The sequence below is a fragment of the Alosa sapidissima genome, chromosome 15, assembly GCF_018492685.1.
Source record: "Alosa sapidissima isolate fAloSap1 chromosome 15, fAloSap1.pri, whole genome shotgun sequence".
Classification (NCBI taxonomy): Eukaryota; Metazoa; Chordata; class Actinopteri; order Clupeiformes; family Clupeidae; genus Alosa; species Alosa sapidissima.
In genome coordinates, this window is record NC_055971.1 from 19,628,242 (window position 1) to 19,646,788 (window position 18,547).

At 45.0% G+C, this 18,547-nt stretch overlaps 1 protein-coding gene across 4 annotated transcripts in view; it reads right to left on the minus strand.

The window, feature by feature from the left end:
- Positions 1-4,044: 4,044 nt before the first annotated feature.
- The window catches only part of kirrel3b (kirre like nephrin family adhesion molecule 3b), a 186,262-nt gene continuing 171,759 nt past the window's right edge, over positions 4,045-18,547 (minus strand). The window contains exons 10-16 of one of the 4 annotated variants that reach the window (XM_042064693.1): positions 12,877-12,977; positions 11,336-11,534; positions 9,922-10,029; positions 9,315-9,398; positions 8,912-9,021; positions 7,711-7,797; positions 4,045-4,515 (exon numbers count right to left, since the gene is read on the minus strand). In XM_042064693.1, the coding sequence (XP_041920627.1) occupies positions 4,045-4,515; positions 7,711-7,797; positions 8,912-9,021; positions 9,315-9,398; positions 9,922-10,029; positions 11,336-11,534; positions 12,877-12,977 (1,160 nt within the window). Of the gene's footprint in view, positions 4,516-7,710; positions 7,798-8,911; positions 9,022-9,314; positions 9,399-9,921; positions 10,030-11,323; positions 11,535-12,876; positions 12,978-18,547 lie in introns of all 4 variants that reach the window. The other 3 variants (XM_042064692.1, XM_042064695.1, XM_042064694.1) reach the window with 3 other exon arrangements.

The following is an 18,547-nucleotide window of genomic DNA, read 5'->3' on the forward strand; positions in this document are numbered from 1 at the left end:
ACCAGCCCACACACACACACACACACACACACCAGCCCACACACACCAGCCCACACACACACACACCAGCCCACACACACCAGCCCACACACACACACACACACACACACACACACAACTCCATCCATCTCCTTTTTCCCCATCTCCACGGCTGTGGGCATCGTCACCCCTTGGCTTGACAGAGAGCACAGATGAAGTGGTGGGCCTCTGTGGTGCTTAAAACAGTAAAACAGTCCGTTCTCCTGCCTGTAGCTTAATAGACTCACCAAAGCTGTAACCGGATGATGGCATTCCCATAAAAGCTCTCTCTCTCTCTCTCTCTTTGCTCTCTCTATCTCTCTCTTTCACATCAGGAGGTGGCTCTGACCTCTCGTTATCGGACTCGACGTGTTTACTCATCTGCTTGGCATGTGTGTGTGTGTGTGTGTGTGTGTGTGTATGTGTGTGTGTGTGTAGGACTGGTGCCTAGGCCCAGCCGGCGCCAACGCTGACCGGACCGAGAGCCCAGCGGGCACACTCAGGCACCGCCAGGGACGAGCGATAAGAGAGCTCCCGCCGACATGCAGACACACACGGAAATGGCACACTGCGCCACTGAGCCAATGAGATGACAGCGGTCAAGTGTGTGTGTGTGTGTGTGTGTGTGTGTGTGTGTGTGCAAGAGAGAGAGAGGGAGAGAGAGAAAGAGAGAGACTTACGAGGTTATGCTCAAACACTCTTATGGGACTGTGCAGCTTAAGTCATCGCTTGGTGTTTGGAGGCAGGGTTGGACGTGATTAATTTTGTGTAAAAAGAAACAACAGAAAACCTCCAGATTGAGAAGAGGGTGTTTTTTCCCCTTTCAGTGGTGAATGTTGTGTGCGTTGTGTTCGGCCTCTTGATCTATACAGAACATTATCTCCAGCAGAAGCCAGTGAACCAGCAGAGTCCACACAAATACAGGAACTCAGGCATGGGAGACATACTGTATGCAAACTTAATGACCACTTCAGCTTTTTAAACAATACCATTACGCTGTCTTTTTTATCTAGGGCCTCTTGCTTTGATGTGTAGTCTAACAGGCCATTATTTGAAGTAGCTTTTGTAGGCTTTTAGAGAGGAGGGTCTTACAGACCGAGGGCTAAAGCTTACATGTTACATCTCGTCCATGACAGAGTAACCATTAGGGACAGAACCCTTCACTGGGATTCAGTGCTACCAAACTAGCCATTTTGTTGGTTTGTTTAAGTTGCAGTGAATGATGCACGTTCAAATAAACTGAGAGCTGCTTCAGCAAATCAATTAAAGACATGATTGTCTGTACAATGTTGATGATGTGAGTTTGCTCTGCCTTTAAATACCTAGTTGACAGAGGTTAAAAAAGAAATAGTAAACTTATATACAGGGAGCATTAAAGATTTATATACAGAGTACCAAGCTCTAGGCATGATTATCAGCATTAAAGACAGGCCATTTCCAGTTAGGCTGCACACAGAGTAATGTAGAAAATAAGAATGAAACACCAACACTCCTACATAGTACTTACTGAAAAGCCATCTGGGTAATCATCAAGTAAAGTGCTCACAGCAACCAGTCTGTCCCTCGCCAGAACTAAGGTGTTTCTCGGACATTGGAATACAGTGGATAGAGAACTGCTGGACTCTCATTTTTCCTTCTTTTACTTAATTCTAGAGGATGTTCATGTGTCCACCCAAGCTACCCTTCATGGTCAAAACAGTAGAAAAAGGGCACAACAAAGTCAGATAATGTAGAGGGGAAGAATTTAGAATTGGGTGGAGAAAAATAGTGACAAGACCAGTTACAGCTGTCATTCGTCTTACCATCTGTAACCATAGACATTATTTAATAATAGATTCTAATTAAACTTGAAACCTCATTCTTATTTTGTTTGGTTATGGCGGTTGCGATGCCTTTAGACCTGGCTGAGTGAAGAACACTATGGTCTGTTTTGAAGGTCATGGAGAGATTCTGATCGGGGGGGCGGGGACAGACATGGAGGCTGGTGCTGACCCATGATCCTTCAGCACAGGGGGGAGCTTTTTTCTCTTGCTATTAAGTGCTCATATTCCATCTGCCCAGCAGTTCCGCCGTTTCCAGTGAGGTCTGGAGCCACCGCAGAGGATGTGCAATGGTACACACAGAATGGGATGAAGACAGAGATGGAGAGAGAAAGAGAGATCCTAATCGGTCAATCAAGAGCCCATTTTTTTTTTTTGTTGTTGTTGTTGTTGCACGGATTCAGCGTTAATTTGTGCATTGAGCATCTCTAGATATCATAAATAAGTAGTCACCATGGAAACAGATGGCAGTGGGAAAGCACAGTGAATCTACAGCGTAATAAAAAGTGTATATGGGTCAAGAATTGTGTGTATTTGTGTGTGTGTGTTTGTGTGTCTTTTTCAGTGCTCTTAAAATAAATCAAAACAATCATAAAGTCACTGGAGATTATGTAATAATACTCCCAACCACTATGCAGTTCACTTAAAACAGTGAACATGCGTTTGTCCAATGAGTTAAATCATAAACAGTACATGAAAACAAAAATTAAACTAACTCACACCTTTTGAAAATGTCAAGATCACAGTAATACAATTAAATTACCTCAGCCTCAACAGGAAAAAACAAACTGTCTAAGAATGAAGCCACATAACAAATCCATTTAGCATTGTACACATTTGGCATCACAGGCTTTTCAGATTGACAGAGAATGTCGGAGAGATGCCACGCCGTGTTGGCACAGTGCTCTTCACATCCTGTATGTCCATGTGTGATCTTTGCTCTGTCGTCAGCCAAAAAGCACTACAGCAATCCTCCCACAGAGCCCCCAAAAATTGTTCATGTTCAACTCCTGTGAGTATTTGGTGGCAATGTCTAGCATTATTAAATAGTCCTACACAAGGCAAGAAAAAGACAAAGGGACAAGTCCTCCCACTGGTAAGTCCTCAACATCAATGAGAAAAAGAAAATCAGACAATTTTGCTGAAAAATAAAGAATGTAAAATTAGATGGAAAAATGTACAGTGATATTCCTTTATCTCCATATGGCAAAGAGAAGGGAAAAAAAACATACAATGTCAAATTTGGCCCTCTGGTTGAGATCACAGCAGCCCTTATCAGAACAGTTGCGAGGGCTGGGTGTCAAGGCAGCAGCGAGCTGTGCCGTTTTTAATCATTTTCATAAAGTTTGAATGAGTTTCTTTTTTTTTCCCCACATGGGCCATCAGTTCACCCACACAAGAGCGAGAGCCGTATCTGTAAACGGGAGGAGGGGGCCTTGACAAATAACACTTCCTTCCAGACAGTAGTTGTGCTTCTGGAGACCACAGAGTAGCAGAGAGCACTCGTCTGTGGTATGTACTGGACACAGAGGAAGAAGTTCAGGGAAAGTAAGAGTAGTAGTGGTAGTTACTCCAACTACACTCCTCTTCTTAGGTATCAGTGGGTCTCTACCAGTCCGAGACTGTCATTAACGACATTATGCACTGGCAGGCTAGTGTCTTTTCTATTCACAGAGATCCCACAGACATCAAGCTAAATGGAAAGCTAACAGGCTTTTTTTTTTTTTTTGGAGTCTGAATTTTTCTCTTCAACGTATGTTGGTGTTGGTGGTACGGACAGTAAAAAGGTGGTATGGAGAGTAAAAACACCTATGTAGGTGGAATCGTGTGCGAGGGGCAAAAACATGGGAATGATGATGGCTTGCAGGGTGTCAAGCCAGAACATGAGGTTTTGTTGGGGGACGTAAGGCTTCTTCAAAATGTAAGCTCGGAGGTCGGGGGAAGATGGACAGGTCCTCTTGGTGTTGGGTTGTAATTCTCTGGAAACGCCCAACATCACACCATATGTGCTTGATGTGGAAGTGAACTCCCCTCCCACCTCCTTTTGATTTTAGCCAGTCTTTAATGCTGGCTGCAGCCCTGGAGCAGTCAAATACCCCCTCCCCCCCATCATTATTCACATGTGACCCCCCCCCCCCCCCCCCTCTCACATGTGCCCTCCCTCCCCACCCCACCCCTAGACACTCCACCCGGCCGCCTAGCCAGGTCAGACATGCGTCTGCATGCGCTTCTGCAAGGGCCGCGTGAGGTCCGAGTTTTGCGAGGACGACTGGGAGTAATGCGAGGAGGACGAGGCCGAGGCCTTGCTGTCCTTGTCGAACTGCACGTAGCCGTCCTGCTTGCTGTAGCTGCTCACGCTGCTGTCGCACTGCGTGTCCAGGAAGGAGCTGGAGTCGCTGAGCGAGCCACGCTGGAACTCGCGCTCGCATAGCTCGATGGAGCTGCTGCCCATGCCCAGCACGAAGCGCTGGCTGTAGTCGTACAGGCGGTTGGGGCCTGCGCCCAGCGTCGAGTAGATGTTGGTGAAGGACATGCCGGTGGGCACGCGCTGCTTGCCCACGGTGGTGGAGGTGGATGGAGTGCGCATCTCCGTGGGCTGGTTGCTCGCCAGGGTGATGGTTGGAGTGGAGTGGTGCTCCTTGAAGGTGTTGACGCTGTAGTATCCGTTGGTTGGGTCCTGTAAGGATAGAGTGGTAAAGGTAAAGGTGACTGACATTTAGCAGACGCTTATCCAGAAACTCATTTCTAATGGTTAATGTTTACATATGTCCTAGATTACTTGTAAAGAGAAATTGTTTACTAGGAAAATACTGTACTTCATATGGAAATCGTCATGACCATATAGGTGTATGTTTTTGTTTAAAAAATCGTGCCTCTTGGCAGGAACAACTCTCCCAACCACAATGGAACTCTCCAGACAAAGCATGCAGAGAGAAACTTAGAAAAAAAGAAAAAAAAAATTGAAATGGTATCAAGGTCACCCTGTCAGTAATTACAAATACAATGGCAAGGAAATAAGGGAGACAGGAAGCTATGTCAGGAGGAATAAAAACACTTGAGTGGAATGTTTTTTATCCTGGGCATATCACTGCAGCCCTGCTACCCGCTAATTAAGTAAACTCTGATGATTCACACAGTGGCACTGAGCGAGCACAACATCAGCAGGAGGAGTTCTGTAATATTTCAACTTTAATTGGACCAAAAATGGCTGCAACAATGCTGTTCACTACCTCTCCCAATGGTGCTGGATGACTAAAAAAATATACATATGTTAAAAGGAAAAAGAGAGTGAGGAAAAAAACAAAGAGCAGGTCGCTGCAGCCATGGTTCTCTGCTCAGCACTGTTGCTAAGAGGCCAATCAGGCTCGACTGTGAAGACATGAATGTCATTTGGAGCACAGAGCAGGATGCTAATCACTGGGAGATGACACTGCTATGACAACCCAAGAAAAAAAATCTACAGCGTGTAATCAGGCATTTTTCCCTTGTCTGTCTGTCTGTCTGTCTGTCTTTTTTCACTTCCTGTTTCTTGCCTTATTCTTAACATTTCCTGTTCTATGACAGGAACATCATCTCCTCCACTCAGCAAGACAAGTGAGGACATTGCACGGAAAGAACATTTGCTTTTGGGCTGGCTGTTCATCAGCTAAGATGCAATCTCTTGATTTTCAGTATGAGCCTTTGGCTTCTGAATTATGTATGACTTACAGACAAAATGTAATGAACTATACTATGTGTTTTGACCTTTTCCCCCCAGAAGATATGCTTTTCAAGATAGGAATTTAGTCTGTTACATTACACACATTTATAACTGACTATAAGTGAGATATATTTTAATATTTTATTCAGATGGAAAAGATAAATAATGGGGGACTTAGGCCCTGTTTGCAAGACAACGCTTGCGGGTGAAAACGACAACATATTTTATCAGATGTGCCTTTGGTTTAGACGGCGATGGCATTTTTGGGGCTTTTAAAAACGCAAAAAAGTGAAACCACCCTCCAGAGTGGAAATCCATCCACTTCCACCGTCGCGTTCCCGTCTAAAGGGTAAAAACGCAAAAGTCAGCTCCGATCTGCTCACGGTGGCTCTCGTTGGTGGTGTTGTGTGGCAGTGCTTCACACTACCAGAGCTGGACAGTAACGGAGTACATTTACTTGAGTACAGTACTTGAGTACAGTTTTGAGGGATCTGTACTTTACTCGAGTATCATTTTTGGGGAGTACTCAAGACTTTACTCAAGTACATTTGAGAGGCAAATATTATACTCTTTACTCCACTACATTTCTATCCATAACCGTGAGTACCCGTTACTTCTTCTAAAAAAAAAGGAAAAAAGAAAAATCTCCTGTGGCCCCACCTCGCCAGACTATTTCAATTTTCTGAACAAGTTAATGATAGTTTTCACTTCAAGTGTTTCAATTACAAAATAGTATTTTGTATTTTAAATACATGTATTAGAAATACTGCCCATCCCTGGCAACATGGTAAAAAGATAAAAATGACTTAATTTTACTTTCAATTCCTTTTACATTCTCCAAGGTATTAACATTAACATGTTTCTGTACATAAATGTAAGCACTGTGGCAGTAGTAATGCAATATTTAGAAAATGTACTCTTGATACTCAAGTACTTTTAAAAACAAGTACTTCAGTACTTTTACTTAAGTAGACATCTGACTGTTGTACTTTTACTTGTACTTGAGTAAAATTTAGCAAAGGGTATCTGTACTTTTACTCAAGTAATGAAGCTGTGTACTCTGTCCGCCCCTCTCCGCCTGGTGTGCATACCACATGGAATTTCAGACACTTTTGCATCACCGTATGCACAAAGATTTCCATCCAAAAACGCTCGTCTAAACGCGGAATAAAAAGCAACGCCAGTTTTGCGTTTTCTCTTCTGATCGTTTCCTTCTAAACACAGCCTTAGTTTTAATGTTAATAAACATCAATTTATAAAATCCAAATTTGTTTTCATGGTCCCCAATAATAGAATATAAAAAAATATTATTTTCATACAAAACACATTTTCTCCCAGACAAGATGGATAAAATTGGTTTCTTGGCTAATAGTTTTAATCAAATTGAATTAATCTTTTTTTTTTTGAGTGCACTGATTAGGATTTCACTGCTGGTGAATGTTATCCTAAAAATGTCTTCTGTATTCCGCTCTGGAAATTGTTTACTCAGTGTTTACTCAGCATAAAGTGATCAGCATATACGGCAAGAGTAATTATGGCAGTCAATGAGAAATTATTGGTTTTGGTTGACTACATTGACTCGGAGGATTTCCATCTTATTATTAGTGTTATTATTTTTTAAGCCATTTGACTGCATAGACGGTGAACCTTCATAGCGAAAGGGCAACAATAACCAAGCCTTGCTGGAGCAGAACCAATGAATATTAAAATGAATGGTATGCTTTTCTGGCACCAAAATAGTATGCCACCCATTCTTAATTTCATTCCAATCTTATCTCACACAGTTGGAAATCCTAGACTGAATCTGCTTGATGGATAAAATGTCACATGAAAAAAAAAATGCATTCCTGGTTTCTCCGTGTATTACAGTGTTTGCATGGTACTTCTTTTGATGTTATCAGTGAATGATCTAAAGTGAGCTCCGTTGATATCTCTTTGATAGCAGATTAAGTGAAAGTTTTGGAGGCTTGCAGAGACTTTGCTGTACTCTCCAGCATGTTGTCTCTGTGCTCCATTTTTAGCGTAATGCATGCTAATGAAATGAATAGAATGTCTTTATTTAGTTCAGCTATGGGGACGTTTTGTGTGCAATAAACTTGCAGGGTTTAACCATCAGACCTTGGTTATTGTTCTGCAACTTCTAAACAAATGCGGACTCCCCCTGGCGCTCACCTTAATGTGCTGGTACTCTTTCTCCTCCTCCTGAAGAACCTCCAGCTGTTTCAGAACAGACTCCTGCTGAAACTCGCCCCGCTCAATCTGAGGGGAGAGGGGGGGGGGGGGTTATTTTACTGCTCTCAAACTGAGTTTTGTATACCCACCTAACCACCCACCCACCCAACTCTCCACAAGGTCCGCTGATGTACTGATGGAGATTTGCTGGTCTTTAAAAAGGCTTAATGATATTCAGGCTAAGCTTTAATTTCACCCGAGGCAAATTTCCATGAATATTTTGTATACATGAATGTCGTTAGGGAAATGAGCACACCCGTACCCTGCTTTTCTTCAGTCCTTCAGTCCACCCCCCCAGCCTCATCTCACACACACACACACACACACACACACACACACACACACACACACACACACACACACACACACACACACACACACACACACACATTTAAACCCTCCAAGAAGTACATTGTGTTGTTGTCTAAAGCACTCCTCAGTTGCCACCTGTACCTTACAGCCACCTCTCCATTTTTTTTAATTTATTTATTTCTATTTCTGTTTTCATTTTCAGGGAGCAGCATTATATCGCTAATTAGCCATTCAAATGGTTTATTTATTTATTTTTTTTGCTCTTTGTTTGACATGATTGCACAAGATGCCAAGACCACAAAGACCTCTGATGCGAGGATTGCATAGCCATGGCAACCCCCCCCCCCGGTAGCTCCCCTGTCCATCTTGGAAATTCTGTCCGGCCACTAAATATAGGCTTGGTGGGGCGGGGTGTGGGGGGTAGTGGTAGGGGGTTCCGATAGGAGCTGAGCTGCAAAGACACAGGAGCTGCATTATTCATGGGGGCCACAGTAGTGCTGGAGATTGGTGTTATTAGTGTTGTGGTGGAGATAATTACCATTCATTATCACAGGACGTGACAAGGCCTGGCATAATGAGAAGCTGGGGCTCTGTGGCAGAGGGTGGCTGAGGTGGCTTGAGCTGGGTATGTGTGTGTGTGTGTGTGTAAGTGTGTATGTGTGTTTGAGTGTGTGAGTTAGTGTTTGCATATGTTTGTGTGTGGTGTAGTAGGTCTTTGTGTGTGTTTGTCTTTGTATTTGTAGCCTTGTAAGTATGTGTGAAGGCGCGTGGGTGTATACCTAGTGGAAGCCGTTTGTTTTACACACACACACACACACACAACCCTTACCATCAGCTGCTTCATGGCAGCATGCTCCTCATTCTCCCTCGCTGCATTGTGGTCCTTGTGAACAATCTCCACACGGATGTCGTTCTTGGCTGAGACCACTCCTTTAAGGTCTAGGAGAAAACCAAAGCCACAAGTGCCACCCGTTAGCCACATCAACACAGCTACCTTCTCAAAACAATGACAAAATATCCCCTCATGCTACTTCACATTTACCAGTCTAGAAAATCACCCTCAAGAAATGAAACAAAAGAACACAAATTAATTAGCATCAGGCAAAAGAAAACCAAGAGTGAGTCAAGAACCCTCTAGTGAATACACCCACAAACAATAAGCGCTCCTAGTAAGGCACTGTACGTTCAGTAATGTTGCGTAGGTTAATACTTGTCATATAGCAAAGTCTTACTTTCTGTCTTAATTTTGCTTGCAAGTTCTCTCTGCTGAGCACAGATGGAGGCAGGAAGTGAGGGCATAACCAGGTGTGCATCCTCTGTGGTATACAACAACAACATGCTGAATGCCAGCAAGGATCCCCACAAGGGCAAATCCAGCACAGTTTTCTTGCAGGTGCATTGGCTGACTAGAGTCTGAGCCTGACCTGAGCCTCTGTCTGAATGGGATGGAGACGGCTCTTTCAGATGTTATCATATATCACTGAGCCATGAGGTGCGATATCAAGATGGCATGGGAAGAGAGAAAAAGATAAAGAAAGAAAGAAAAGAAAGAAAGAGAGAGAGCGAGAGAAAGAACGAACAAAGAAGTGAAGGAAGGAGGAAAGATAGAGAAAAAGGAGGAAAAGAAAACAGGCAAATAAAGGAAGAAAGGACAGAAAGAAGGGAAGAAAGAAAGGACAGAGAGAGAGAAAGAATGAACGTATGTAATGAATGTTTGAAGAGGAGTAATGCGTAGAGTGTCATGAGCTGTTGCTTCTTCCTGTCCTGTCTTGCTGTAGATCTCTGGTCAGGTGATAACGTGACAGCATGCAGGTGTGAGCCAGTGGCGTGGATACTTACTCCTCTGAGCACGCGTGCAGCAGAACGCTCCGATGGTCCCCAGGAGGACGATGAAGGCCACGAAAGCCCCGACGGCCACCCCGATAATGACCGCCACCGGCACAGACGCTGTGGGTCAGCAGAGGAAAGAGACAGACACACCCTTAACCTTACAATGGTGAATCTCAGACACAGCACGCTTCCCCAGCATGCGCCGCCATTCTAATGTATTCAGCTTGATCAAAGTCAACAGATAACACGGCGAAACATAAATAACATGGATATCTACACGGGCAGGGACACAAAAAAAACAAACTCTGGGCCGGAGGGTAGCTGCGCTGCCCATCTGCTAGGCTGACCGATGATCGATGTGCGATTTACACACATTTAACACCCTCCCCAAACAATCTGTGATAAACACCACCTCTGACTAATATGCAAGCACTGTACGCAATTAACAGCTTGAACAGAATAATACTATACTTAGTATAATGACCTATTACATCTCTGTGTACTTATTGCGAGGCAGCCATGCATGCGACAGGTGCATGATTGCTCAGCAATAAAACAAACAAATGCTGCATATACAACGCGCTGGTTTTTAGCGGAGCGCAGCAGCAAACTGAGATCTTTATGGCTGGCCCCTCGGCATGATTTGTTATTTTTTGTTGCGGTGCACTAAAACGCGGTGGTAAGGCACTCATAGTTTTTTTTTTTTTGACCTGGTTTTCCGCCGCGGTAATGAATGGCTGATGGAGAGTAAGGGCAGCACCCACATTAATTACTCTATCCCCTCCTTAAACAAATGCAACACAACAAAGCACCTCCTCTGCCATTAATGCCTATTTAATGTCTCCATTAATCTACGTCCTGTTCGAGGAGGCATGTATTTCCATCAGGCAGAACTAAAATGTGGCCAAACTTTCCCATCTAACGCTGGCAGTTGTGTGCTGGAGTGAGCAGCAAGGCACAAAGTCGCAAGCACAGGCAAGTTAACATTTCAAAAACTGCACTCAAAAATTCACAGGAAGAGACTGGTGGGAGATGCCCTTGCTGCTCAGTAACTCACTCGACTCATACAGTGAATTCATATTATTATTATTATTATTATTATTATTATTATTATTATTATTATTATATTTTAGATATAGTAAGATAAGTGAATTCCGAGCTTTGGAAGATAAAGACAAGGCAAGAAGATTTCTCTCTTAGCCTTATTCAAAAGAAACCAACCAGCCCCAGTAACAGCACAGCACACTATTCTAGAACAGGACAAAAACTACTACACACTATCACACACAGCACAGCACAAAGCTCGTCCCCAGGCTGCCGGACCACTACACAGGCAATGGAGCGATGACACCATTGCCAGCCTACACCTATGGCCACGTGTTTGAAGAAGAGAAGGTGGAACCTGTCGAACCTTGGCTCCCACCTTGTTCCTGAAGCCTTATGATCTCGGTGTCGGAGCCGAAGCTGTTCCAGGCGGTGCAGTTGTAGATGGTCTGGAAGTCGGCGGGCACGATGTTGCTCATGGTCAGCGTGGAGATGGCACCGTCCTCCGTGCTCACCGTCTCCACCGTGTAGCGGCCGGACGTGCCCGACTCCAGCACGGTCTCCTTCCAGGACCAGGCCTAAGAGCATGAAGGGGAGGAGGGGAAATGTTACTCATGCTTATAGCTCTATTGTGTAGGGACGTCTGAGTTACATTGATACAGTCCACAAAGATAGTTTATATCTACCTAGTTTCAATATATGGTTTAAGGAACACTTTACATCCAACTTTATGATTGAACAAACACTTAACTACTGTAATGTTCATATTCTCTAAGTGATCTCTAAGTAAGACAGGGGTGTCTGCTAAGTAACCATAACCATAACCATAACTGGATTACTGACTGTTGAAGAGATATAGTTGCTAATATAGACTACAGAGCACACAATAATATGCTGTTGAACATTATGTTGTGATTTATGCTGTTATAGGGATACTTGCTTGCTGTTTATTCATGTAAAATACATAGAGGTATAAAATATGTGTTATTAAATTTGTATTATGAATGTGAAGACAAATCATGTCGAGTATGTCTTTGAAAACAGTATTGTCGACGGAGTCATAACTATTATTTCCCCTCTAATCCAATCGGAACGGGATTAATAAGATAGTCATTACCACATACAATTTCCATCAGCAACCAGTGCAGAAGACTTTTAAGGTCACACACACACACACACACACACACACACACACACACACACACACTTACACACACAGAGTAAGTAATGAATCAAACATTGTCCCTAAGAGTAGGCGGTGTTTATCTAAGCACCATAAATCTTAATGGGATCTGTGGTATCACTGCATAAGCATGCATTAAATGAGAAATTAAGAGTGTTAGTCTGCCGTGCTTAATAACCTCCAATTCGTAGCAGAAAGAAATGATTTTGCAACGCAATTCCATTTATTAAAACAAACCAATCATATCGCCGAGGCGGGCGGCCATGATGTTTACTGTTGCCGGGAAAGAGCGGTTGGATGACTGCATCAACATCAACCCACGGCCCAAACCGTGCTCCGAGAGCCTTGGGAGGAGCTGCGCTGCTTTTAATAAGAGCGATAACAGGTGGCTCAGCTAGGGAGAGTGCCAAGCTCGAGAGAGTGAAGTGAGAGAAGGGAGAGAGAGAGAGAGAGAGTGTATAGAGATGGAGTGAGAGAAAGGGGAAGGGAATCAGCAGTGTGGCATGAGGCTCGACACGTCTGCATTAAATGCGGGTGATAGCAGGTGGCCCTCACTGGAAGCCGACCAGGGTCTTGAGAGGGAGAGCGATAGAGAGGGAGGGAATGAGACGGAGGAGAGAAAGAGAAGATAACTCCTTGAGAAGAGAGAGAGAGAGAGAGAGAGAGAGAGAGAGAGAGAGAGAGAGAGAGAGAGAGAGAGAGAGAGAGAGAGAGAGAGTCAGCAGGAGATGACTCACGATGCGGTCTGGTGGAGGAGTGCTGGTTATGTAGCACTGAATCTGTCCCTTCTCCCCATGAAGCTCCTGTTTCGTCTGGGTCTTGGAGATAGTCGGAGGGCCTGCGTAGAAAAACACAAAAACACACAGGGTGACTCAGAGGCAGACACAGGCAACAGAACAGGAATCAGGTCCATGTTGTTGTGCACAGAGCCAAGGCCCATGCCTCATGGCCCAATGCACACGGTCATGGGTGCTGGTAACTAGGGAACATTACCAGAGTCACCACCAGTCATATACAGAGAGAGAGAAAGAGAGAGAGAGAGAAAGAAAGAGAGAGAGAGAGAGGTGGGGGGTCATTGTTCAGTATATGTCAAAGCTAGAATATAAAGAGGCATCCATACAAAAAACCCAATTTCATCAAGCAGCATGAAAAGAAATAGAGCCCTAATGTAGTCATTTCACAGTCTTGACTCTCAGCTGAGCCTGGCCCTATACTTAGACTGATCTAGATGTTCCTTATATTGTTCTCAAATCACCAAGGACTGTGGAGTACAGAGAGTACAGCAATGAGGGGAAAGGGAAAGAGAGAAAGAGAGAGAGTGAGAGAGAGAGATGATAGAACTAGGAAGAGAGAGAGAGTGAGGGGAGAGAGAGCTGTAGAGCAACCATAGTTCTCTTTTGCAATCTAGAGCAGGGCTGATTTATGGTGAGCTTGATATCTCCCCATGTGATAAGGGTCGCCATAGCGAGAGAAAAGCTATTTCAATGGACCCCAATCAGGCAAAGCATGACGACGGAGTGGGTGTGGGGGTGTGGGTGGAGAAATGCCATTGTTGGGAGATAAGACCCATCAGTGTACTGCAGCACATTCAATTTGCTCACTCCAGCCCTGAACTTTGACTATGCCTACATTCTGCTAGCTCATCATGCCATCACACCATCTCTGTGGCCCTCGCAAAAACAATGGCGCTTGACAATCATAACAATGTCAGCCAAGAGGAGACGCAGGCCGATAGTTGTCCTCAGGATAGAATAATAAAGCGTAGAACAATGAAATGAGATCTGGACAGCTAGACTCACACGCGGATCACAGGATAAAATCAGATAAACGCAAGCCCACACAAATTCAACACTTCATGTTCTTTGGATGTTATTACTGATAACAAAGACCTCAAATATTAAATAAGTATTAAATAAGAAGACTGGGAGTTAGGAGGCTGTAGTAAATCTGGCTTATGTCATTTCTAGACATTCTTAGGTTTTAGGTGTTTGTCAACACAAACACAAACAATCACATGAGCACATAGAACCAGTATTTGATCCTGGAGGATGTTCTTGAGGTTTACCGAACCTTTATTATATTGTGTGTGAGTGTGTGTGTGTGTGTGAATTGTAAACAGTATGTGCGTGTATGTCACTTGCATGTGTGTTTGTGTGTGTGTGTGTGTATGTGTGTGTGTCTGTGTGTGTGTGTGTGTGTGTGTGTGTGTGTGTGTGATTTTGTGTGTGTATGTATGTGTGTGTATGTATGTGTGTGTCTGTGTGTGTGTGTATGCGTGATTTTGTGTGTGTGTGTGTGTGTGTGTGTGTGGTTATTGGATAATGTGAGTGTGTTTGGCGAGCGGCCGGTAAACACGCGGCAGATCAATTCCTGCCAGGGCCGCTGAAGGCGAGAGCTCGCCACGCCGTGGTGTGTGTGTAGAGAGAGAGAGATAGAGAGAGAGATAGAGAGAGCGAGAGTGAGTGAAAGAGAGCGAAAGAGAGAGAGAGAGAGAGAGGGAGTGAGAGGGAGTGAGAGTGGCTCAGGAGAATCAGTGCCGTGGATCGGGCCTGTAAATGAGGAATATAATTAGACGGCTTTATCTCGGCGCCTCAGCCCGTGGGTGAGCCAGGCTGTCTCAGGAGGAGCGGAGCCAGCGGGGGGGTAAGGGGGGTAGATGGGTAGGGGGTGGTGCTAAGGATGGAGAGGGGTGGTGGTGTGGTGTGGTGTGGTGGTGGGAGAGGCAGGCAGGGCTCAACGCCTGAGGCTCCTACAAACCTGGAGAGGGTATCGGGAGGTGGCGGAGAGGATACCACCCCCCTGGCATGGCAATCTCCACCACCTACCACAGGCTGACACAGCTCTGGTAGGGGTGGAGATGAGAGAAGGAGAGAGGTGGGCATTTACTCCCTCCCTCTCTCTCTTTCTTTCTCTCTCTCTTTCTGATACCATTACTGTCTGTTCTCAGGCAGACAACACAGCCCACATGGAATGCAGGGGATCTGCCCCATTTGCATAAGCGACAGATTGTTGTCGGCGTCGAAAAAAAAAGGAGGAGTGACATTTAATGCCTCAATTTCAAAGCGCCCACGAGAGAGGCTGGAGTGCAGCACCCTGTCCCGTGTGTCTATTTTATCGGCATTAATTTCCATTATTATTAATTGGTGGAGGTGCTATCTGTGTGTGTGCAGCGCCAGTTTGTGCCAGAAATGAAATGCTAATTTATTGAGCACATAAAGTCGAGGGGTGGGGGTGGGGGGAGGGGTTTGTAATAAAATGAATACATAAACCCACTGAGAGCTTACAGCGGAACCAGGGGAGGAACATCAATCTCTCACTCTCCTCCCATGTTTGGGCTGATATCCTTCTATACCCTGAGACAGAAACACACACACACACACACACACACACACACACACACACACACACACACACACACACACACTGTACTGCACTACTGGCTTTCCCATCTTTTTTCCCCTATTTGTCTTTATCATTCATTCAAACACACCCTGTCCTACTAACACAAACAAACAAGCACTCACATGCAGATTTTGTTCCAAACCCACATTCTCACTGCTAACCTTGGACACCCCGTCTGTTAGGACAGCCTGTGGATTCATACAACTTCCATGATGGGAGAGCCTCAAGCCATGAAAAGACACACAATCACGGTGGATTGTTCAACACCACAGAGCAATATGTATCCATTAGGTCTGGGCTGTAAACTCCTTCCCCCTACCAGCTATTTGATTATAATTAAATTACGCCAGGCACTGGGGAACGCTCCAATTCTCTTGTCTGTGTTTTGTTCCGCAGTGGGAGAGCTGACTATCAGTGACATGCAGAGGGGGAGGAAGAGTGATATTGACAAATTCTAAACACATGCATTTTAATTGTTCACATGAAAAGAAGCCGAGCGTGAGCAAGTGAGCAAGCGAGCAAGCGGGCGGGCGGGCGGGCGGGCGGGCACAGGCAACGGGAGCACAAAGGCAATCAGATGCCTCATGAATATTCCGGTAAAGACCCTCGTCCTGCCACGCTTCCCGCACTTTCTCTCTCTCTCCTCCTCTCTCTCTCTTCCTCTCACCCTCCCTCCTTTTTTGGTACTCCTTCACGCTGCCCTCTTCTTTCAACGTCTCTGCCTCATTCTTCGTCAGGCTCGCTTTCTTTGCTCTTTTCCCCCCACTCCCCCCACCTCCCTCTCTCTCTCTCTCTCTCTCTCTCCCTCTCTCTCTCTCTCGCTCTCTCCCTCTCTCTCTCTCTATCTCTCTTGCTCCCTTTTTAACTCACTTCTCCACTCTTTTTATCTCGTTCTCTCTCTCTCTTTTTTTCTGTGAGATGATCAAGGTTGTGCCAAAAAAAGAGAAAGAAAATCAACAGAAGAAGAAGCGTGGTCATCAGTCACGACGCTCCGCTACTGTCAGCGCAGCCTGAATTCAATGGCTTGTCAAAGGCGGGCAGGTTGATGAGGGGATGGGGAGTGCGAAGCGAAGCAGGCGCACGCTGCTGCCGTCGCTGATGCCACGTGCACACACACACACACGCGCACACACACGCATACACACACACGCACACACACACACACACACACACACACGCGCACACACACGCATACACACACAAGCACACACACACACACACACACTCGTCGACTTAAAACAATCAACAGCGAGCCACAGGAGAGCCCTGTCCTCTCAAGCGCCACATCAAAGACGCACAAGCACAATCTGATGGGCCTGAAGGAGACGCTCAAAACAGAGAACGAGAGAGAGAGAGAGAGAGAGAGAGAGAGAGAGGAAGAGAAAGAGAGAAAGAAAGAGACACAAAGACAGTGAGGGGCAAGAAAGAGTGATAGTAAGAGAAAGACAGTAAGTTAGAGAGAGTGTGTGAAGAGGGGGAGAATTTCAATTATTTAAAGGGAACAAAAGGATGGTGTTTTTTTTTTTTGTAATGTCACAGACAGATCCAGGCCAAGAGGCTGCAAAACAAAGATGCATCTAAACAAAGAGAATAAGGTGAACGAGAGGAAAAACAACACTCATTCAGCTGTTAAATCAGCAGGGACCAAACAAGCATAACAATGTGCTTTTATCAATATTTTCCTATTTGTGTTTTTGTGCTTTTTAAACAAATTAGACATGACTAGCTATTGTCCTACACCGCTGAGCAGTAACTGTATGAATTATGAATACTGAAAATCTTATATTCGGAAAAGAAAAGGGAATGGGGAGAGAAGTTGGCAGAGCCATATGCATAAATATCTTAACTGGCCATTTTTGGGTACAAACAGATGCAAACATCAAAATAGATGTTTCACGGGAGACTGGCGGTGATAAAGTGCTGCCGCTGTTTTCATTATTGTTCACGGTGTGTTTGCTCTCAGCATTCAGAGCTCCGTCTGTACACCACAGCAATGTCCCCAGCACTCACTAACACACACACACACACACACAGGCAGACACACACACATACACACACACACACACACACACACACACACACACACACACACACTCACACACACACACACACACACACATACAGACACACACACACACACACACACACACACACACACACTCACACACACACACACACACAAACACGGGGTTAGACGGTACAGTTGTGCTGACTAAGACTACTTGAGACCCTGTCAAATAGAGAATCACAAGGGTTGTTTGAAGATGAAAAAAGAGAAATGGGGCTTTGCTTTCACACACTTCCAATCTGTGTAGCGTGCTCTGCATTGTTGCTGAAGAAGAGGGGAGCTGGGCTATTTCACAGCACTTAGCAGGGGTTCAGGATATCTTTCCAGTCAGTGTAGCCAGATTTGACAAAAACCTGCAGTCTCCTCCCTGTTCCAGATCATGCCTTCCAGTATCCATCAGACACAGAAGAACAGACAGCAAGAGAGACTGAGAGAGAAAGGGAGAAAGGTAGCGTTCTTGTCTTTAAAAAAAACAAAAAAACATGTAAATTTCATGAGTGAAGGCTGCTGTGTTGCTAATGTTCACTGCCTTGAATATCAAGCGGCTGTAATGGAGCCATTTGTCTGAGAGGCTTCGGGTCTCCTTCTCCTCACTGGCATTCATTAGTCAGTCCCTGCCCAAGAAAACCAGGCTCCTGCCATTCGGAGGGAATTTAATCAACATTAAAGCATATTCTTCCCAGCCTGCTTCAAAAACTGCTAGCCCACTGCTGGGAAGGCAAGCGTAATGAGCTTGCCTTCTGGCCATTGTATATATCTAATAAAGCCGGGATTAAACAACTCCCAGACAGTGTAGAATTTGTCTGCAGCACCCGGGATAAATAAATAAAGGGGTGTTTGACTATGTCTGTGTTATGTTGTTATTATCCCCCCCCCCCCCCCCCCCCCCCCCCCGCAACCTGCGGGTCACTGGGGTCAGCTGGTCCTATAGAGGTGAG